The sequence below is a fragment of the Aythya ferina genome (assembly GCF_964211825.1).
Source record: "Aythya ferina genome assembly, chromosome: 4".
NCBI lineage: Eukaryota > Metazoa > Chordata > Aves > Anseriformes > Anatidae > Aythya > Aythya ferina.
Window position 1 is genome coordinate 49,762,888 of NC_140300.1, and position 22,510 is coordinate 49,785,397.

The 22,510-nt window shown below is 41.2% G+C and overlaps 2 protein-coding genes across 7 annotated transcripts in view; one reads left to right on the forward strand and one right to left on the reverse strand.

Moving 5' to 3' along the window:
• The first annotated feature begins 826 nt into the window (after positions 1 to 826).
• TLL1 (tolloid like 1) overlaps positions 827 to 22,510 on the forward strand; it is a 182,537-nt gene continuing 160,853 nt past the window's right edge. For 2 of the 5 annotated variants that reach the window (XM_084518165.1, XM_084518163.1), the window contains exon 1: positions 20,936 to 21,736. In XM_084518165.1, coding sequence (XP_084374291.1) covers positions 21,580 to 21,736 — 157 coding nt within the window. In that variant the 5' untranslated portion in view covers positions 20,936 to 21,579. Of the gene's footprint in view, positions 944 to 2,187; positions 2,421 to 20,935; positions 21,737 to 22,510 lie in introns of those variants that run through there. The other 3 variants (XM_084518162.1, XM_084518161.1, XM_084518164.1) reach the window with 3 other exon arrangements.
• LOC311436216 (uncharacterized protein) lies at positions 15,124 to 22,098 on the reverse strand. Of its 2 annotated transcripts, XR_014692677.1 has the most exons (4): positions 21,495 to 21,621; positions 19,748 to 20,611; positions 17,977 to 18,249; positions 15,124 to 16,047 (listed from the first exon to the last, which is right to left on the reverse strand). XR_014692677.1 is itself a non-coding variant. In XM_084518182.1 (2 exons), exons 1-2 carry the CDS (start codon positions 22,037 to 22,039, stop codon positions 20,472 to 20,474), a joined length of 330 nt encoding a protein of 109 aa, XP_084374308.1. In that variant the 5' UTR covers positions 22,040 to 22,098; the 3' UTR covers positions 20,431 to 20,471. The 2 variants fall into 2 exon arrangements, 1 of the variants encoding a protein (XP_084374308.1); XM_084518182.1 differs by lacking the exons at positions 15,124 to 16,047; positions 17,977 to 18,249; positions 21,495 to 21,621 and adding an exon at positions 21,850 to 22,098 and having other exon boundaries at positions 20,431 to 20,611.

A 22,510-nucleotide genomic window follows, 5' to 3' on the forward strand; every position in this document is an offset into this window, starting at 1 on the left:
AAGGCATTATTGTCAGGACTGCTAGACAATATTTCTGAATTAACACCAGAACTGCACCCAATTCTCCATCTGTCTAAGCCTCAGAAACATTTAAAGGACAGCAGGTGAAACCTCATGATGCATCTATAAAGTGCAATATATAGCTCACCATCCAAGAAGAAGTCTCTGTGTGTGTGTGTTTGGTGTCTTAAAATCTCTCTAGGTCCTGCCATTTCAGAGACTCTTGAAGGACTGAACATTGTAACTTAGAAAGAATTCTTGGAACTAGATCTCCAAGCATCTATGATAGAAAAACCTTCAGTAGTTAGGAAAAAAGTTTTAACATCCTTTATGCCGTGTTGACTCTTGTTCCCAACATTAACAAGTTCAACCAGAGTTGAGGAACTTGTTCAACATTGCAGTGCCAAGAAGTTTACATTTCAACAAACATAAAATATGAACAAAGGAGACAAACAAAAAGAACAGAGAAAGGAAGGATATGGCTTCAAACAAATGATCCAATATAAGTCAAAATACAGCTAAAGAAAGAGAGGAAGAATAAATCCTTTAAATGAGCAACATTAGCCACAAAGCCCTGAATGAGCATAAAAAAAATCCCCAAACACCAGGAATTATTCATAGAAGCTCACACCCTCCCCTAGAAATTACAAACTACTGAGTATGGTGAGGCTCCATAGCCTGTGTTTTTCTTAACCATAATCCTAACATTAACTGTAACACTTGCCATGCTCTGAGTGCACTAATAGACATTGATGGCTCTGAGCAGCCTCACCTGGGATGCTGCCCACACACCCTCTGCCCATGGGGGTGGACCCAGGATGCCATTTAAGCTCGGATGTGGACTATCACTTCTTTCTTGAGTTATGCTGGCATTCTGTTTGTTCTTCTGTCTTTCTGTTCATCTGACTTCGTTCCCTGGCTGGACCTTAGGCTTGTATTGCAGGTAGTTCTTTTTCTAGCTTTTTTTTTTTTTTTTTTTTTTTTTTTTTTTCTCCTTGGGTGGGCAGTACTGGTTCATGTTGTAGCTTCATTTCTAGTTTTGCCTCCAACTGAACTCCACTGAAGTGTCTGGGTGGACCCTGTTTCCAAAACCCTGTTCTGCCTATTGCATTCATATGCTATGGGACTGTGCTGCAGTGTGGGCAAGGACTTTGCTGAGGTTACCCTTGGCTCCCAGTTTGTCCTCTCTTGTGGAACAGCCCTGCTTGTGTTGCTCCCTGGAAGCACTAAGCATAGCACACCTGGCATGCTGAGAAAGAAAGCATAGGGTGTGATAGCCTCAAACCTGTTTCTCTAGAGGTTTGAAACAGTGTTTTCAGGATCTAGAATTTCAGGGTGGAGGGTTGTTTTTTGAAAACAACAGTTGTTCTTACTGTGATATGGCTGTCAGTACTTGCAGAAGATCCAGATCTTGAGAAAAGTCAAAGAAAAATTAATGCTGTTTGTACAATTCATACTTTGAGCTAGCAAATAAATAGTATGTGTACCAGAGACTTGGGGTGGGGTTCTGGATGGGGAATGGTGTCCATGTTATAAGAGATTTAGAAGCTTTGCATATTTAAATTGAAACTCTTATTAAAAAAAAAAAAAAAAAAAAAAAGCTATTCTGTGTCCAACTTGACAAAGTACACAGCAAAGAAATTGCAAGGCTGGAAGCAGGGTTTCTGGGATCTGTTTCTGTCAGGTATGCTGTTGGCCTGGGCAGTGCGGTCAGGCTCTTCAGCACCCTGCCGGAGTGAACAAGTGTGTGAGTTGGTGAGAAGCATGAGGCAGGATTTGAAAACAGCTTAATCTGGCAGAATTTCATTAACATTGAAACAACTCTGGGAAACATTTAAACAATAATGGATAGGCAATTTGAGAATAGAAAAATGTTCAATAAAAATAGCAGTGTTGTTGTTTTCTCCTCCAGTTGGCTCTACTGGTAATTCTCCTTGCATACCATGTAGTAGTTGGTATGGTTCCATGTGATTGTTTTTTGGCTTGGGGGTTTTGGTTGCTTTTAGATTCCTTTGCTCAGAAATGTTGTTGTTTATATAGAGAAAACAACATCAAAATAGTTTGCAGTCTTAATCACTCAAGAGTTAAGAAACAGAATTAAGATTGTTGAGGCCATTATAGTTCAATCCCTGTGTACATTATGAGATAGTCTTTAATTACATGATCTCATTCTTTGTTTTCCCACAGGACCCTGCCTCATTCAGATTGCAGGATGAACAGTGCTTGGAATGAATCAGCACAACACAGTGAAAGAGTCTGTTGTTTGCAGGACTCATCTCAGTTGTTGAGGAAGTTGGAATATGTGTTTTGAATGAGTTGGGATGTCAAGAAAAGAAAGGATGATCTTGTAGCTGAGGCAACTGTATGTTTCCCTGGAGAATGGGTTTCTGTCATTGCCTTTGCCAAAAAGATTCTATGAGGTACTGTTGTGGGGGAGAAAAGACATAACTTTTCTCAGGTATCCATTAATAGCAAACGTGCAATTTTCTTAGAAATCTGAGGATGTGGCTTCACATGCTGTTGATCCAGTATAAAAAAAAAAAAAAAGTTCAGTGAATACTGTTCTTCATTCTTACACTTTGGTGAAATTGTAGTGTGCAATCATAAGAATTGCTTTACATGAGAATTGTGTAAAAGTGTCTTATGCTTTCAATACTTCATATTCTGAACTCTTAACATAGCTATTTGATGTAAGTATGTTAACAAGGTTACCTGTATACAGAGGTAGCATTTAGTTAATCGTTTAATAGAAAACTAGAAAAAGTGACTAAGAATAATAAGTTTTAGTATATAAGGATATTGAATAGTAGCACAAACTATTTAATATTTAAATTAGTTGTTTCCTAATTTGTGATGATAGTCTATTTATTTTTGACACTCGGTTGTATATCCTTCTACAGTAGTTGCAAACTGTCTGTGAAGGACTTATTTTCTTTTGCAGTTTTTAAAAATCTACTAACTTATTTTCAGTAGCAAAAGGTTCTTTTTAATTCAGGGCATCAATGAAACTTTTTGTATCAGCTTTCACATATTCAACTTGCATGTAATGTCTCCTCCATACATCTTAGTGTGATTGCCCTTTTCTTTTGACGCTTATTTTTACACATCAATTCAGCCAATGCTAAAGTGACGTGGCTTAGATTAATCTTCCCTTATTCTAGAATAAAGCAGAAATAATCCAATTGGCCTCTATTCCTGTGTAGTAAGGTTTTACTTCATAAGAGGCTAATCAGTAGAACAAGGTTCAAGCTGTACTCAGAAGTTGGGTTGCAAGTCAGCTTAGATGAAATATTGCTAAAATGTGAATATTTTCCTCTAAATCATAGTACTGTAAGACAAAAAAAAAAAAGTGTTGAAGATGTCAGAGATAAGAAAAAATGCTATCAACACCAGTAATGCAAACAGGGTCTCTACACTGTAGCTGGGGAAATTCTCAGCTCCTCAAGATACTACTGATTTTTAGTCCTCATGCTTTAAAGTAATTGACCTGAAAATCATTGTGTTTTACAGCAGGGAGAACAATGTGAGATTCCTAATATTTTACTCTTAGTTTCTAAGTGGTTGATTGGGTAGCAAATATTCCCATGTTCTCTTCATCTCTGGCATGCTGAAATATAATAGCAATACATTAGGAGTCTAAAATTATTTCTTTGTATGTGAAAGCCTATACAATCTTTGTTCTATATTTTAGCTGTTCAGTTTAATGGTACAAATGTTGAAATATTTTTCAGAGGGGTTTGGAATTTGGATTTGTTGTTTCTTATGGCAGAACAGTAAAGGGAGTGGTAACAAGAAGGGAGATCACTGACAGTTCTGCAAGGATTCTAATGTCTTTTTTTTTTTTTTTTTTTTTTTTTTTTAGTCATAAAATGTTATCTTGCTTTAAGTGATTATTCATTATAGAAGCCAGGTAAAATCGTAAGCTCATATTGGATGTTTTTTACTTGAGTTTTAATTCACAGCAATCAACCCTAGTCCAGAATAATAATAAACTGAGCTTTATGAGAATATTCCAGAGTTGATGAGGGTCCGGATGTGGCTGTGACTGTGAGCGTGGAAGCGTGCATACTCAGCACAGATGGAAAGGGGAATGTCACTGCCACCGCAGTGCAAGTACCCTGAGCCATGGAGGAGTAAATCCAGCTGAGTCAGTGAGGCTTCCAGCCAGGGGTGCTTTCTCCAAAGCACAGACATGCTGTGTGGTGCGTTGCTCAATGTTAGTTAAAGCAGGATCTCTTCTAAAGCAAGGATATTGAGTCTAGAGAGTAGAGAATGACTTTAGGAAGGACAGTTAAGTCACATAGATTATTCTGGCTTATGCCTGAAAGAACAAGCAACTTCTAGCCTTGCAATAATTCACTGAATCTTACGTTAGAGTCAAACTATGTTCTAAAAAAATTTAATAATAATAATAAAGGATAATCTAGGACTTGCCTACCTTATATCAGCTTTGGTTATTTAGTAATATTTAGTAAGAGTAATAACTAAGAGTTATTTTAAGCTGTTAGATCTGCCTGTTTCCTTAAATTTTACTTTGGACAGACTCTGAAAAGTGCTACTTTGACTTTCCTATTTCCTGTATCAACTATAACAATGTGATGTAATTCAGGTGGAGGACAGTATTTCTAAATCTGTCCTGACAATAGAATTGTGTTCAAATATATGAATGTAAAAATAATACTTAACCTTTTTTGGTCTAACTGTTATACAGAGATGTACAAAAGCAGAGATTGTGACAGATGAGGTGACATCAGCTTTCCCTTAATAGTAATATTAGTAGCAAGCCTGGAGATATAGAAGGTACTGTGCACTTCACTGTTGCCTTTTTGAATGATCAAATCTCTTTGTATGAGAAGGGCTATAAATACTCTTTTTGTTTATTCTGCAGTCCAAGGGCAAATCTATGTCAGAAACAAGATTCTGCAGCCACAGAGTTATAGAAAACTCAGCATTCTGTGCCATTAATAGGAGCTTCTAAGTACTTCTGGGATGACCTAAAAATAAATCAGTGCAACTCTTATGTTTTATAGACAAATTTATTAGAGGCATGGTGGAGAGGGAGAGAAGAGAAAAATGTATATGTAAACAAATCTTCAGGAAACAACCTTTTTCTACAGAAAGTATATCATGCAAATACGTGGGGAAAACTTGCACTTAAGTAAATGCCCAATGTGAAATAAAAATTGATTAGCTTGAATATGTTCGTTGTGAGCCAGCCAATGTTGAGGAGTCTCTGTAGTCAAGGTGCTTGTCATTTGTAGTAAAGAATTCTGGTCTAAACTCAATCTGAGGCTACTACTGCAAAAAACTCTCATTTGCTGTTTCATTTCATTTAAAAAATAAATCAGTGAAATCTTCATGCAATCAATAGATCTAAACAGCATTAGATATTATCAATAAACCATGGTATAACACTAGGGGCAAACATCAGTTAAAATCTGTAACATAAATGAAAGATGCAGCTACTTGGACCTCCCTGGCACATGGACTCCAGCACACTTAGGCCAAGTAGACAAGTCACATGCTCTCTTTTGAATTCCTTTTGAAAATTAGATGATATTTTACTTCATTATTTTTCCGGAATCATTACTCCTAGCTTTAATTCCATTCTTAAGCAAATTGCGGCTATTTTTATCTCATGCCAATGCTACTTTTGTTAAATAGTTAATTTGTTACCCACTGCTTCTACAAGAAGCTAAAGAATCTTTTCACTTAATTTTGAAATGTTCCATAGCTTCTTTGAAGAGAGGCTCTCCATTCCTTTGATTGGAAGAATGGTGGGGATTATATGCACCTGTTCAAATAATGTTCATATATACATGAGCTATAATTTCATCAGCATTGGTCTTTTACTGGAAATGTCTTGCACCATAGATGCTTGGATTGTTTCTTCCTTATAGGTATAGGAGGTTGATAATCATTTGGACTATTTAATCCATATCTCTCTTCAATCACATTTTATAACTGAGATCCCAGAAAGAATTCTTTCTATCCTCTATTTATGACCTTGTAGTCTGTAAAATTGATTTTCATCCAATTACTATTACTTTGGCTCCCAAGGTCATTCACTACTCTAGTATGATATTATGGTTCCTTTCTGCATGAATAATTCATTTCCATAACATATCAATAGACCTCAGTGGCATACTTATTTTGTACAGTAAGTTTATGAATGAAAGTATTAAATTAGATTTGTCTGAGAACTCTGCCTAGAAATTTAAGAACTTCTGCTCCAGTGTTTCTTCCTCAGTGTGTGTAAAGATGGTAGGTTCACAGTGGCATCATTGAATTGTGCTTTCACTATAAAATTTCAAAAATATTTGCAAATGTTAAATGATCCTTTTTTTAACTTCAATAGGGATGATTTTTATACGCAAAATAACTGGAACAAAACAGTTTAAAAACTGAAAACTGGTGATAGAAAACAATGTAGCCTTTTTCTTTACATTCACTGTAATTTCACCTATACAATGCATTATTAAATCTCTCAGTCTGAGATGGGTAGTACAAGACAAATGGACAGCAAAAAATTATCTTTCATTTAGAAAAATACAAGTCTAGTTTTCTTCTTTCTTTGAGAAGAAAAAAATACAGTTCTCTACAACAATATAAAGCAATGCTGACACCTACAGAGAATGTATGTAAATATCAACTTAGAATTTGCATTTTGTGATATTTTCCAGAATTATTTGATAAAAGAACAAATGACTTAAAGGAAACTTTTAAAACTTAAGAGAAATAAATCTTTATCTTATGTCAGATAAGACTTTGAACATAAAGTATATTCCTTTTTTTTTTTTTTTTTAAATTCACTTTCAGCTATTCAGCTTTCTTCATGCACATATGCATATACAAATCTTCTAATGAGTCCCCTATGAAGTAACTGAAGGACAAAATGGGATTTTTTCAGGTACTTTGTCTAAAGCTGTAGGCAGTGGATGGAATGATCCACTTGATTCAATAGCAGAAATACCAACAGGGAGAAAACAATGTGCAATGTGTAGCTGGGGAGGTTGTAGTAACATACATTTCCAATTGCATATATATATTTTTTAATTTTTATAAATACTACTGTGGATCCAGTAGCCATGAACTAAGCCATCAATATAATGGACATTAGTATGTAGAGCCAGGTTTGCTGCCTCAAGACTGTTTCTCCATTTTTCCAATTGCTGTGACTCAACAGGATTATATTTTTGCTGTATTTTTAGCTTCTATGCTCAGCCAAATGGGCCTCTAAAAACTTATGACATCAAGCTGAGTGGTGCAGCTGATATAGCAGAAGGAGGGCATGCCATCCTAAGGAACCCAAACAAGCTAGAAAAGTGGACCAATGTGAACCTAATGAGGTTCAGCAAGTCCAAGTGCAAGGTGCAATCCTAGACAGCAGTACAGGCTGGGAGAAGAATGCATTGAGAGCAGTCCTGCAGAGAAGAACTTGGGACTTTTAGTAGACAAAAATCTCAACATGAGCCAGCAGTGCACACTTGCATCTCAGAAGTCCAGCTGCATCAAGGGAGCAGTGGCCAGCAGGTCAAGGAAGGGAATTATTCCCCTCTGCTTTGCCCTGGTGAGGCCCAACATTTATTCAGGTCTGGGACCTCCAGCACAAGAAAGGTGTGTTAAGGGCCTGTTACAGAGAGTCCAGAGGAGGGCTATGAAGATTATCAGAGGGCTGGAGCCCCTCTTCTATGAAGAAAGAGAGAGCTGAAGATGTTCAGTCTGGAGAATAGAAGGCTTCAGGGTGACCTTAATGCGTATGTTCTGTATTTAAAGGGGGCTTGTACAAGGAGAGTGACTTTTTATGTGGGCAGGTAATGGTAGGACAAGGGGGAATGGTTTTAAACTGAAAGAGGGGAGATTTATGTTAGAGGTTAGGAAGACTTTCTTTACAGTGAGGGTGGTGAGGCATTGGAACTGCCCAGAGAAATTGTGGATGTCTCGTCTCTGGAATCGTTCAAGGCTGGTTTGGATGGAGCCCTGGACAACCCAATCTAGTGGGAGGTGTCCCTACCCATGGCAGGGGGGGATGAAAACAATTATCTTTAAGATCCCTTCCAACCCAAGCCATTCTATGATTCTGTGTAATGATTGGTCACATGTGGAACAAACCTAAAGAAAAATTAGCTTGGCATTGAGGAGAGATTACACAGAGGAGACATAGATCTCTTACTGAGTATTTGTTTACCAATATACTAGTATGGGTTATGCAAGCTGTGATACCTCAGTGGTGCAGTAAGGTAGACTGTTCCTTTCCATCAAAGTATATGATAGATGATTTAAATACACAAGAAAAGTATAATTAACAATGAACACTGTACAAGGGAAAAATATTTTTTTTTTTCAGAGGTAATTCATAGGCTTGACAGTGGGAAGTACCTATCTAAAACCAGTGATTTAGCAGTGACAGGAATGGGAGCCACTAATGTATTTAAAATAAACATTTGAGAAATGGGAGATGGCTCATACAACAGTCATGTAATCCATGCTCCCATTTTGCCAACATCTAGGAGAATTTCAGCTCTCAATGAAAATTACTTGAGAAAATTTGAAGTAGGTTTCCAGATCTTGAACCGCTTATGATCACTGAATATTTAGTTGTGGTTGTCAGTATGACTTGGACACAACTCAATGTGTGAGTAAATGGGAACTAGGAAGACAGACTGAATGACTGGAAAGCTTGCCTTTGAACTTACTTAACTGCAAAGAGCTACAAATCAGAAGGCAATACTATTCAATAAAGACAAGTCATAATTATTTTGATGCAAAGTGATGAATAAAAAGCCTTCATCTTAGGTTTCTATTGCTTTGGAATCACAAGATTCCATATATTCCATGGAATATATCACAAGATATTCAAAGGTGTCTTTGAAAAGTGGGTACATTTAGAATCCTGGAATATTTTATCTGATAGATAACAGTGCTTCACTAGTCAGATTGTCAAGGTTTTCTACTGAAAAAAAGTGATCTATTTGATCTAGCTGATGTGTATTTTCATTTCTACTGGACAACACTAATATTAAAACTCAGTAAGTTTGCCTTGTTTTTTAGCATTGCTTAGGTAGTTTTAGCAAAATGCAAAAATGAAAGCATCAGACTTACCCCTTTCATGCAGTAGCATGCACTGACTCAAAGTGTGCATGCTACTGAAGTGTGTAGAAGTTTTATATATGTTTGTGTATATATGCAAATGTTCCTATATATATTTATGAATATCAAGTTAAACTTTACTGGAAGAATTGCACCAAGTTTAGAAATACCCTTTCTTCTTCAATATTTGCATGTTTATGTTTTCAGGGAAAGCTTTTTATGCATGTACACATTGAGCAAAATCATTGTTCTAAATGCTATTGTTCTGGTGGATACGAACACAACTGCTACAGCAAAAAGCTTAGCTTGCAGTTTTTGAATATGGTGAGATAAATTTCTTACCACCATCATGCAAACAAATATAAATTCTGTATTGAACATTTTTGCTTGCAAAGATGCCTTACCTGTCTGTAGCTACATAGGAAAGCTCCCTGAAGTGTAGCCTGCAATTTCAATTTTTCACTTTTTGTAGCATGTAGAAGATGGATGTTGTTTCTCACCTCTCTCCCTCTTGCCATCAGAGTTTAGACCAACAACAGCCACACAATCAGTGCATTGTTTCAAAGCAACTAAAGGCAATGCATTGTTATGCTTTTATAGCAACGTTTCGGGTAGTTAGTGAGGGAAAGGGAAGTCCCTAGAGGTATGCTTTGCCCGTGAGCTGAAGGCAGTCGATGCCTTTTCAAGAGCATGCCTGTGTGCTTGCGGCTCCTGGGACGGGTTGCCCAGACCCAGCGGGAGCAAAGGCCAGGGGGCGGCGGTGGCTGCTGCCCGGCCGCCTTTGGCTCTCACTAGGGGTCGCAGGGTGCCAAAAAATCAGCATCTGCTAGCAAGGGCAAGGATGCCAGGCCTCTGCAAATCGTGTTCAGTGCCATCACCTGCAGGCTGAGGGAAATCCTCAAGAAGACACGCAGGTTCCACAAGCTGGGAGCATCCATCTACTGCCTTCTGTCCTAGTGGCTCAGTGTGTCTGGTGGCTTGATAAAATGAGTGGTTTTTTTTTTTTTTTTTTTTTTTTCTCTCTCCAGGTAATCCACGAAAAAAGCCTAATGCTGTTACAGTTGAAATTATTTTTATTGCTGAACTAAATCTGGCTCTTAACTGGAGATTTGGCTAGGCACTGTTTGCTATATTATGCTCATTAAATGCTTGCTTACTGTTGAAAATTAATAAATTTTATTTGTAAGTAACAGTCTTTTTTTCCACAGTGAGGTCCTTTAGTTGTTCCTGGTATTTCAACACTTCTCTAGCAAAGTACCTGATTAACATGATTACATCTGTACTATCTGGACAGCTATGTAAAAAATGTTGTCTACATCAATAATTTTTCTTTTGAAAGTTCTAGTACTAAAATCAAATGACAGATTGGGGTTCAGAAGAGAGCTTTCTCATCTAGCTTGCTGCTGACTTTTAAACCAAACCTCAGGCATATTTAGGAATATAAAGATGTAGAAACAAATACTCTGTTGCTGCAGTGATGGTGAGGATGAAAGCTAGAGAGTTAGAAATATAAGCTCTAACAATGTAAGATGCTGATGGAGATGAACAAAGTAATCTGTTCATTAAAGTAAACAGAATTTGGGCAGGAATAGGGAACTCATTACAAGTATATCAAACAGCCTTATTCTGAGTTAAGTGAAACACGCAAATATCAAGAACTGTATTCAATAAATAATTTGACATTTGATGCGAATTGAGATGATCATTTCTTAGAAAGATAAAAATGAATGAAAGGATGGTTGATTTTAAAAGATGTGAGTGCAAAAGTAATGGCTTTCAACCTACCTAGGCACACATACAGAGAGAAGCAAATGGGCTTGGAAAGGAGAAGCAATTGTAGAAGACCTCTTCACAAACTGAAGACAATTTGAAACAGAAGTCATGACCTATCACTTCAGTATAGTGAACTCTTAAAACAGAAAGATTTGAGACTCTTCTCACTATTAGGATTTTGTGTAAGTTCTGCAGAATTTGAAAGTACAGATTTTTCTAGTACAAGGATTTTGTTCATGTGTCTAGTTGCATTTACATGTACATGCAATGTCTATCCTGCCACTGGTGATTCATGTCACTTGCTATTGGAAAACAGGATCCACATAGATACAAGTTGGCTTATGGTAGACTGTGTTAGGGGTTTTTAGTTGCTAGTAAGTAATTTTTTTTTTTTTTTTAATAAAGAATAGTTTTTATTTTAACAAATAAAATACACATTAACACATACTTATAAGATTTTTTTTTTTTTATGTTGTGACAGTTCTGTGAGTTCTGTGTAATTATAAGCACAAGCATACTCCTTGGTTCTTTTGCTCCATGCTTGGAGTTTCTGAGAAGTGCAGATGTATGATGCTGTTTTAAGTCTGTACTTATACAGTGAAGGCTTCAGTTCCTGTTCTGAAAAGGGCACCCCTGCCAGGACATAGAAGACCCAAACCTAGATGCCTGGAGCATGTATAGTAAATCTGACTCTTCAGATTGGTAGCAGACACATAAAGCAAATCTGTAGTGCTTTTGCAGTGAGACTAGACACTGTATCATGTGCAACATAGAACTGTGGTGGTATAAAAGATGCCTGGGACCTCTCTCACTCTTAACTTTACTCTGTAGATACATGTTTTCAATTTGGCTTCTTGGAAGAATGAAAGTTTATGTAAATGGTGGTTCCATGTTCTGTTTTAATTTTGGAAATATTTTGTTCTCAGACTTTGGGCTGGGTCCTTTATATTGCATGTATGCATGTATGTGTGCACACAATTGACAATAATTGTCAAGTCAGTCATTTGTGACATCTCTAGTATTGAAGCTTGTGTAGGTTGGGGAGGGGGGTGAAAATGAGTTGCATGGACTTAGTTCTGTAACTGTTCTGAAGGAAAATTCTACTAAAATGCCTGCAAGTTGAGTTAATGTATACTTATATTCTGTATGTATGTGTAATTATTGTAAAATATGCATTATTTACAGCAAATATTGATTGGGGGTTGCACAAAATTATCACCTTGGTGAGTGAAAGAGCATCAATCTTTAAAATACAATATGATCTCTGAATGCTTCAGGCAACGGAAATTAATTATTGCTGCATGGAGACATCAGTGCTGTCTTTTTAAAAAAGGTTTTACTGCATAGTCTAGGAAAATGGTTTATTGTAGCAACAGGCAATTGAAAATAAGCACAATACAAATAATTCTGGAGAGAGATGGAAAATACGAATACAATGAAATTAGTTTTCTTCATGATCTCTTACTACTGAAGATTTAAAAAAAAAAAGTATCTAAACTACCTAAGGTATATGTGTGTTTTTTCTGGATTGCTGCACTGTAAAATTCAATAACACCTTCGTTAATGAAATGCTGTTGAAAGGGGTAAAAGTTGTCTGCCACGTCGAGAAGTTTATTAAATGTTATTGCAAATAAAACAAAGCTAGTAACTATAGGACAACATTGTTGTCATTGATAATGTTTGTATTATAGTTTCTTGCTGTTTTTTGTAAGACAATTGCCATTCTTCCTTTTGGGAGTTGGTGGTATGTCTTATTTACTTTTGGTGATCCTAAGTTGGAAGAATACATTGTGTCTATGTAGAAAACCTAATTAACCCATGGTTTCTCTATTGGCTTTTATCCCTCACCTTCTGTCTTATTGTGATGTGTTTTCTGCAGTAAATTTGAAGGATGTTATCGTACGTGATAACTTCCAATGTAAACTAAAACACTGTTTCTCAGGTTTTCATCTGAGCAGTGCATTGCTCAAAACAATGAATCCTGTTCTGCAAGTGTTGAGCTTCATATTCTAAGAATCAATGGAAGATCAAAATGCCCAGCAGTCACTCAAGATCAGGCTCATGAGAGGCTTTCTTCTGTCAAAAATCATCCAGTGACTCCCAACTATGTGACAGTATGCTGAATACTGGAGGGTAAGATTAACCCGGTGCACCTAGTCAGTCTGGGAACAATAAAAGCCACTTCACAGTCTAGCAACAACAGTTGTTCATAGTTGCAGGGTGGACAGAATTTAAATCTTTTTGTTATGGTTATTTTAGGAAAAAGCGAACATGGTGCTTTTTCATCCAATCGGCAGACCGCAATTTGCTACCTGCTAGAATGCCACCTGAAGTTGTGTTTAAAAAATAATAATAAAAAAATCTCAGTAATGTCAAAGTCATCACTTGTATTACTGCTACTTTGTATGTGAGGGTTGCAGAGGTGTCTCTGGAAAAGACTGGGAATCTGGACTATTTTACCAAATACTAGCTTTTAGTTTCACTGGCACTGAATTAAATCCAAGAAAATACACAAATATTTCTCTGCTTGATGGGAAATACAAGCTACATTAAGCATATTTAAAAAATAATTTATAGACATAAATTGGACCAAATCTGAAGCTGGCTTTCCTTGTTGTTGTTAAGATTTCAGTGACTACTTCATAGTTTTTTTTATACTCTGGTTTACTTATTTGAAGGTGACATAAAATGCATATGCAAAATAATTTAATGACAATAAAATTCTTGTTCAGTTCAACTTTAATCAAAAGGCTGTTTTGAAATTCATAAGTCTCAGTAATAATGTATTTTAAATTAAGGAAGTGCTTACTAGTACCTGAAGTAGAATTATACCTTAAAACATTATAACACTCAAAATGTTCAGTGATAAAATTGAAAACTGCAAAATATTTAAAAAGAATCACAGTAAGGTTTATGACAGAACAGGAGTAGTAATATTATTGTATTTTTTTGTACTTGTATCATCATTCCCAAAGAAACTGTTCACCAGCAATCACTGTTTAGGAAATCACTGATAAGTAATCCTGTTCAGCTCATATGAAAGTAAAAGGTAAGTTTGCTGTAGACTTTGACAAGGAGCAACCTCTTACAAAACTGAGAATTGAAATGGGTGCTTTGCCAATTTGTAAAATTAAACTAAAATTTCAAAACAGTTCCTTAACTGTATTGCTTGCTAGATAATAAAGTAAACCAGACAAAATCAAGTTGGCAGACATTTAGATGTCAGTTCTTCATCTGGCAGTCTGTCTGCATTCTGAAGAATTGCAAGCTAAGCTCTGCTAAGCTCAGGGCTCATAGGCTGTGTTTTTTAATTAAGGGGAGGGCAGGATGCCTCCTCATACTTGGAATGCAGCTAGTTTCAGAGAAGTGAATATTTAGTATGACCTCCTATACTGAGCCTTCTAACTTTGAACATTGCTTTAACAATTAAGCTCTTCTGGCCCTATGTTTAAATAGCTGTCCACAGCTACTGCAAATTGATTTATTGCCTGATGGGGATCAGGGATGCTGAGCAAACACAGAACAGTTTCTAATTTAAGTATTGCACCACTGGTTTTGTTGTTGTTGCTTGATCACTTGTTTTAACATCAGCATGTGTTCTCAGTGTAGTTTTATATGCTCTTCTTTTGCAGTTTTTAAAGCATTAAAAATGGAGATGGCATAACACACAGCTCTAAGCAGAATGTGGTAGGGTAATTATTATTCAAGTTCACTGATGCTGTCTGTAAATAGATACTGTTTAAGTTGTTTACATAACTTTGCTTAATTGTAAAGATTGGGTATAATATTTTCCATCTGGGTATCTGCTGCAGGCTGATTTGTAGTTTTGATTTCTTGTTCTTTAACATTTCTTTTAAATATTACCTTAAACTACCCAGATATTTGAAAACAGAGCTCCCAAATATATGGGTTTGCTCTTAATTAAAACTTGTAGCAGTATTTTTGGAAGGTCTTCAGTACACTCAGCCTGTAGGAAATGTACTTAAATCTTGAGCAGAACAGAAAGGAGGAAAGTATCACCCCTTAGGTCAAAGGATGTATCTTTTTTTGTGGTGGCATAGAAGTCCATAGTCTTAACAACAACCAGCCTTGAATGCAGCTTCAGCAGCTATCTTACCTGGGTATCTCATCTGCAATGACATTTTACATGATCATTTTGACTTATACCTTGCTTGGGTCTGGAACTGAGAAGATGAGATGCTTTCACATGCTCAATGCTCCATGATGTAGCTATGGGATGAAGAGGGGCAGGCTGTCTGATTTGAGTAGGAAAGAACTGATCTTGCAGCATGGTAAAGTTGACACAACACTTCTTTCTCTCTAAATGTTTTTTCACTGGAAAGCGATTAGGAGAAATCAGCAGTGGGAATCGTGGGTGTGTTTTGGGACAAGGAAATTGTTTGCATAAGGTACTGGGCCTGAGATGTTAAGACTTAAAAAGAAAGAGAAGGAGGGTTGCAGGCAATCAAAACTGCTTGAACAGAGATGTAAGGCTATACCCTTGGCCAAGCACAAGGGTAACTGTGTAATTGGGTTATAAAGTTGAAGAGCAAGACCTACTTTTTGGTACATACCCAGAGCACAGAACATACAAAGAAGGTGAATGTTGACATGGGTGGAAGTTAAATCATGTGAAAAAGCCTAAGAAAAGAAGCAACTAGACAATGGGAGTGAAAACAAACAAAAATTGCGCAGCTAAATGTGAATCTGAGAGTGAGGAGCTCCAGAATAAGATTAAAGAAGAGTACAGCTAGGACAGCTGGAACAGTGATGAGAATCAGACACTACCATTAACTAGATAAGAAAAACAAAATTGGGATGAAGAGCCAAGAGTGAGGAGAGAATGAGTGCAGGTTAGAAATAGCAAACGAAGATGAGGAAAAACAGGGACATGGGGAGCAAACAGGCGGGAGTGTTCTATTAAAAAATAAATAAATAAATAAATAAAATAAAGCCCTCTCCTGGAGCTTGGAAGAAAACTCAAGGGTTGCTGTCACCCTTCTGTCAGTAATACCTGTGAAATCCAGTGCTGGAGAGGCTTGCTCTGCCTCAAATGCTAAGCCAAACACAGGACTGTGCTAGAAGGTACTTCATGGAGAAGCAGAAAATTCAAAGCGGTGGATGAATTATGTGGGTGCCATTACTGATGTGGCTGTTGCTGGCAGAAGATTGGTCACATTTGTCCTAGAAGAGAAACAGTGTTGAAAGTCTTTGGAGAGCTGAATGACCTGAAGACTTCTGTCTTAGCCCTTGCCTTTGCCACAGAGCTCCTTGATAAAGCTGTTCTAAGACTTTAATGTTACACTGTGTACTAATTATTTGCATCTTGTTTTTGGATGTGTGAAAACTCCAGGGTTTAATCAGAAGCAGCTCTGGATGCTTGGTGAGTAAGATTACTGCAGCTGAAGCCAGTGGAAACTGGGCCTTGAAGTAAGTGTTTTCTATTTGCCAAGTCTTGACAGGTCTACAAGGTATCAAGCCAGACGATCTATAACTGTCTCAAGTGTAATATTCATATCCCCTCATCTGAGGGGTGTATTATGAAACTAAACTAATTAATATTTCCAAAGCAGGTGAATACCAAAAAGATCCGTTAAAGCCCACAAGGAAATTAATAGGTCTGTATGCAGAGTAGGATCTGAATGTGTGTGTAGTGAATAAAGTATACACCTTGCTTTCAAAAATAAACATAAAACATAATATTGAAGGGCTTTTTGTAAATTAAACACAGAGACCTGTAGGGGGAAGAAAAAAGTATGTGGACATACAACAAACAGCTGTTTCATAATACATGAATAGATGTGTGAGAGAATGGAGAAACAAGGACTCACAGGTGAGCTCATTGCTGTTAAGATAATGACTGCTTGATTTTTAACCTCAAAAGTTTCACTATAATTTATATTGTTTATTTGGTATGTATCTGTGTTATATATGCCTGATTATCTATTACTGTGGAGAGGCTATTTGCCACAATGCACTTCCAGCTTCAGTACTTCCCTATTGAGTAACAATTTGTAGAATTGGGAACTCAAACATAGCTTCAACTGTTTTGGAAGTGCCTGAGGTACCTAACGGACTAGGAATGGGGTTAACAGGAGATAAAAGTGGGAACCTAACCAATTCCCTCTGAATTTCACTCTGTTAGCCTCTTGAAAAATCCTGCGAGTCCCGAGGAGCTGACCAGTACTGGTCTTGAGTCTTCAAAGACTTCAGCATGTGCCGAGTTTGGTGCATGTGGATAAGCCCATTGTGTCCACCCACCTAAAACTGTGCACGAGATTGAGGCCTAAGCAGGAGACAGATAGCCAAAGAATGAGGAGGAGGTGCGAGCAACGGTTTCAGACATGTGGTGTGTTTTTTTTTTTTTTTTTTTAGTTCTGTGATTGTTTGTCTTTCTTGCAAACTTGTCCTTTTTTAAAAAGTTCTTCTTCGTGTGTGTGTGTGGGAAGAGCAGAAAAGCCTTTAGTTGACTGGATTTAAAAAAAAAAAAAAATAAAATACTACAGCCACTTCTCATGCAATTGTGTTTACCATTACCTGTGTCACTGTAATATATGTCCAAACAAGGAAATTTAAAGAAAAAAGCAAAATGCTTGGAGTTTTTGTTGTCGCTGTTGTTGTGTTCCTTTGGTTGGTTTCCTTCCAGCTCAAGCATTCTGTCTTTCTGGCTATGTGTTCGTTTCTTTGGAAACGGCTGTAGGATGGATTTTTGATTGACTGTGTTGTCAGATGGATTATCAGAGTTGTGAGCTTTTTAGAATGGTAGACATGAATGTGTGATAAGAAAAAAATATTTTGTACTTAAAATGTTTCAAAATTTTGCATCATAAAAACAAGCTAGATTGAATATTTAAGAGGTCACTTAGGGAAAAAGTTTATTTTTTTAAAGATGTCAGCCAGTTTAGTTACTAGGAAAATTTTATTTTAATGTGAGGAAAGACTTTTACTAATGTGACTGATGGTAATATTAATACCTAAGCAATGTAGGATAGCTTCTGCAGAGCTGCAATGCTGATTTTAAAGAGCAATTTTAATGTGTAGCTGCTCTGGATTACAAGCAGAAAACAGCTTTTACCCTGACCTATACCCGCATCTATTTGTTACAGCACTTACGTGCACAGATTTCTGCGTGACTCCCATCTAGCGCTTCTGAGTTTGTTTCCTGCCTGAGTCAGGGCTCAGCAAGGCCAGCTGTCCTCTAGCCTGCTGGCGGTTGGTGCTGCTCTGCTGGTGCTGGTGCTGCCGAGGTCGGGGGCAGATTGCTGGGGGTGACGTCAGTGCGTACCTTACTGCAAGAGCTAATCCCCCGCTGGGGAGAGAGTCTAATAATCTCCTCACTGGGGAGACTGGCGTGTTCAGGAACGCACGTTGTATATTCTTCCATGTCTGCAAAGCAATCAGCAAAGTCAGTGTTTCTGAAGCTCTATTGACTAACATGGTTGCCTGCTCGACTGAGGTTGTTTCTATTTTTGTGTTGAGGTGCATACACACAGGAAAGAAGATTGACTTTTTACAGGTGTGCGTATCAAACAAGACTGACAGACCAGCAAAATTAGGTTGGGGAGGTCCAATAAGTGAAATGAGAAAGTAATCAAAGATGCTGTAAGACAAAATATCCCATTTGTGAACATCCAAAATAACACAAGCTACATTTCTGCTTGGATCAAGCTGACTTCTGTAGCAAAATACAGCCTCCCAAACCATGACACAATACAAGTGAAGGCAGACATCAGCCCAGCCAGTGCTCGGATGGGATGACACAAGGGTCTCCAATAGCTTCCTTGGACTTAGCACCAAGTGTTTGGCGTCACTGGTCAGGGAAATTACATTGAGGAAGAGGGGAAAGAAAAAGGCCACAAGTTTCCCAGGCTTCTCTGTGATGTGGTATGTGGTGGTTTATGCGGGCCTTGTGACATACAGCAAACTGAATGGCTGGGACAGAGACTGTTATTCATTACGGAGGGCTGCAACCACACTTTCAGTGGCAGCCACTCATTCTTTGGCTTTCAACTCCAGTGAGCAATCTGATGGAGCTGGGAATAACATGGACACAAATGGGATGCTGAAAATGTAAGGTAGCACGGCGCGTGGATGCCTTATAGACGTTGACCTTACTTGATGCTAGACTCTTTAATATGCTCTGCTATTAAGCTGTTATTAGCTCTGTCTTAACTGACCTTTCCAGTTCTAATGGCACGAACTGCTGAGTACCCAACTAGAGCAGCACCAAGCATTCATCTGCAGGAGGACAGAGGCAGAGGAGGGCCTCGAGGAGGGAGGACGGTATGCTTTTTGTCTCGTTTTTCCCCTTTTCCTTTATTATTTTTTTTTCTCCTTAGCAGCCCTTGCTATAGCAGCGATAGCAAGCTGTGCCTGCCCGGAGTTTGCGTAACTGCCTTTCCCGGTGCCCTGGCCCCCCCGCCGCGGCACCTGGGGCTGCCCGAGGCCGCCGGGGGAAGGCGGGGGGGAGCTCGGGGCGGCTGCGCCCTAAGGCGACGGTGAGGGGCGCGCAGCCCTGGCAAAACTGCCGGCGTTTTCCGCGGCCGCGGAGCCCCCGCTGGGGCTGGCAGCGCTCCTGGCACGGCAGGGGGAAGAAGGGACCGGCTCCGGATTTCCAGCCCTGCGACAGGGGGAAGGCGACCGGGAAGTGGTGCGGGGAGAGCCAGCCTGTGCGGGGCTCGGATGCGAGGGCGAGCCGCAGCCGCTTCTTCGCGGCAGCCCTTTCAAAAGTCCGTGTTAAATGTGACACCCCGGCGAAATGGGAGCAGCAGAAACTCCCCGCTACCCGCCCCTAGCCCCCTCCCCTTCTCCTCCTCTCCCCGCCCTTTTCCATGGAAACTCGTAAAAAGCAGGAGGAGGAGAGTTTGCTACGGAAAAGTCTCACCTTGGTCTGAAACAGTTTCAGGCGTTTCTGCAGGATCGGAGCTGCCCGTCTCGGGGGAGGGGAGGAGGCAGGCAGGCAGGGAGGAAGATCTTTAGCTACCTATCTCTCTTTTTTTTTTTTTTTTTTTTTTTTTTTTTTTTTTTTTTTTTTCCGCTCGCTCTTATTTTTATTCCAGCAGCACGTCTCTCCACCCCTCCTCCCCGCCCCCCCCTCCAGGTTGATCGGCTGAGAGGAGGCTTTGCGCGCTGATCCCTCCGGGGGCTTTAAAACAAAACCCGGCCCCGCGCAGCCCGTAGCGGCTCGGGGCGCCTCGGCGCTGGAGCGGAGCTGGGCACCGCGGAAACTTCGCTTGGAGAAGAAACCTCCACCGCTTTCCCGGGGATCCACGTGAGAGCAGGAGAGCCCGGCTGCAAGATCTCAGCGCTGCTGCTGCGATTTTACTTTTTGTTCTCCTTGATTTTTTTTTTTTTTTTCTGTTTGTTTGTTCTTACTTTCATTTTGGAACCGGTTCTCAGCTGCTTGGCTGAATTTCTGGAGAGCAGTGGACCTTTTATATTGCCTTCCTCTGTTTTAAACAAACTATGGACGCTTAAACTTTTCTCTTTCCCCCTCCCCCTCGCTCCTTAACCCCCACCCGTCAGCTCATGGGGCTAACACTGCAAAGCAGCCGCAGGAGAGCGAAATACACGGCCACTGGTTTATTTTCCCGTCTCCTAAATTGCAGTTAATTCTTCTCATCCTCCTCCTCATCACCCGTTCTCTCGAGCTTTTTGGCTGCCAGGAGTCGATCTGCGCGTTGTTTTATCTGATCTCGATTCTTTTGTTGTTGTTTAAATGCCGTGCGCTGCTTATCTAGAGAGAGAGCTATATGGAGATAGAGGCATATAGTGAATGCGCGTGTGTTTCCATAAGACTATCAAGGGAGCAGATCAGAAGCAGCCCGGATCCTGACCCTGACTGTATGAATAAGTAAGCAGGATGCTGACGACTGTGTGTTAGTTGCCTGTAAGGTTTTCGTAAGTTAAAGGGGGACGGAGGAGAGGGGGCGGGGGGGGGGGGGGGGGCAGACCACAGACAGAGCGTAGAGTAAGTGCTTGTGCGGAGGGGGGGAAGCTCTGACACTTTTCCCTGCTCCCTCCTGCCTAGCCGCCGCCTCCCATCACTCGGGCTGCGCGGTTTGCCGTAGCGGACCCCCCCCCCCCCCCCTTTTCTTTCCGTCCGTCCGTCCGTCCTTCTCTCTTTCTCCTCTCCCCTCTCCCGGTGGCGGTTCGCTGATGTGCAGCCCGGATCCATCTTCCGGCAGCAGCAGCGGGACCGGGGGCGGCGGCGCGGCGGGAGGCGGGCGCGCAGCGGGGAGCGGAGCGGGGCGCGGGCAGCGGCCGCCGCCGCCTCCTCCTCCGCGGGAAGTTTGCCCGGCCTGTGGCAGAGGCGAGGGGACGCCCTGACGGTCGGGAGCTCCCCGAGCTCTCCTCGTCCACCCCCCTGCGCCCAGCTACGCACCCAGCCGCTTTTCCCCGCTGGGCTGGGGGCAGGACGGGCAGCGGCGCTCATGCTGCGCGCTGCCTTGCGCCCGTCTGACCGGGGCTGCCTGGAGAGCACCGGCTCTCCGAGGAGCCTCTAGGTGGAGAAGGAAAAAACAAAAACAAAACACCAAAAAAAAAAACAAACCCAAGCCAACAAAAATAACTGACCGAGCGAGCAAAATCCCAAATCAACCAAAAAAACCTGTGGTTCCTCCATCCCTTACCCTCCTTTTTCAAGCCGGCGTGGACAGCTGAACCGTCCGCCTAATTCATCTGCGTCCTGTCCACCACCTCTCTGCCCGAGGGAGGATGAAAATGCTTTGCTGGAGGATGGCACTGTGGCTGGCCGGGTGGACTGTCTGTGGGAAGCCTTCCTCCTGCTCTGGCCTCGATTATGACTACACTTACGATTTCACCGAAGAGGATAAAGCCGAGGCGATAGATTACAAGGATCCTTGTAAAGCCGGTAAGTGACTTCCACGTCCAGGGCAGCTTCCCCCCGCCCCCCCTTTTCCCGGCCGGTGGCCGTGTCTCGGTCGCAGTTACGCCGTGTGCTCGGGGGGCAGGTCGGGGGCTCACCTGCTCCTCCTCGGGGGCGCAACTGGAGCCCCGCGCCCCTCTCGCTCACCTGGGGAAGGCGCCCGGGACTCCCCCGGCTGCGACCCCTCCCCCCGCCCTCCGTGCTGCCGGCGGGGGGGCAGGAGGGGCTCCGCGGGGGGCAGCGGGCTGGCTGGGGACGGGGCAGCGGCGGCGGGGAGCGTCTCGGCATGGCTCAGAGGTTTGCAGGCAGGATCGGGCCCCGCCGCACCGGCGGAGAGCGGCCGGGCCCCGCAGGCGGCGCCGGAGGGCGGCGGCGGCTCCTCCCGGGCTCCTGCCCGCCCCCGCGGCGACAGCGGGCGCCGCCTCCCTGGGCTGCCTTCTTCGCAACCTGTCACCCCTCCTCGGCCCGGCACCCCGGCTCTCGGGACCGCCCGCAGGGTTGCCGAGCCTGGCGGTGCCTCGGGGCGCCCCGTCGGAGCGGGTGGCTGCGCTGCGCCCTCCTGCTGCGCGCCCCTCGCAGAGCCGGGACAGCCTCACACTGCAAGGGAGCCTTGTCCTACAGCACGTCCTGATGTGGGGCTCCGGTGCCTTGCTCTAGGTATACAGCCTGGGGGCCGCTGAAATTATCGGCAGCCTCGCTTACCTTACAAGCCCGGTTCACTGGTGTAGCAGTGGACAAGTGACTCTTGATGCGCTCTTC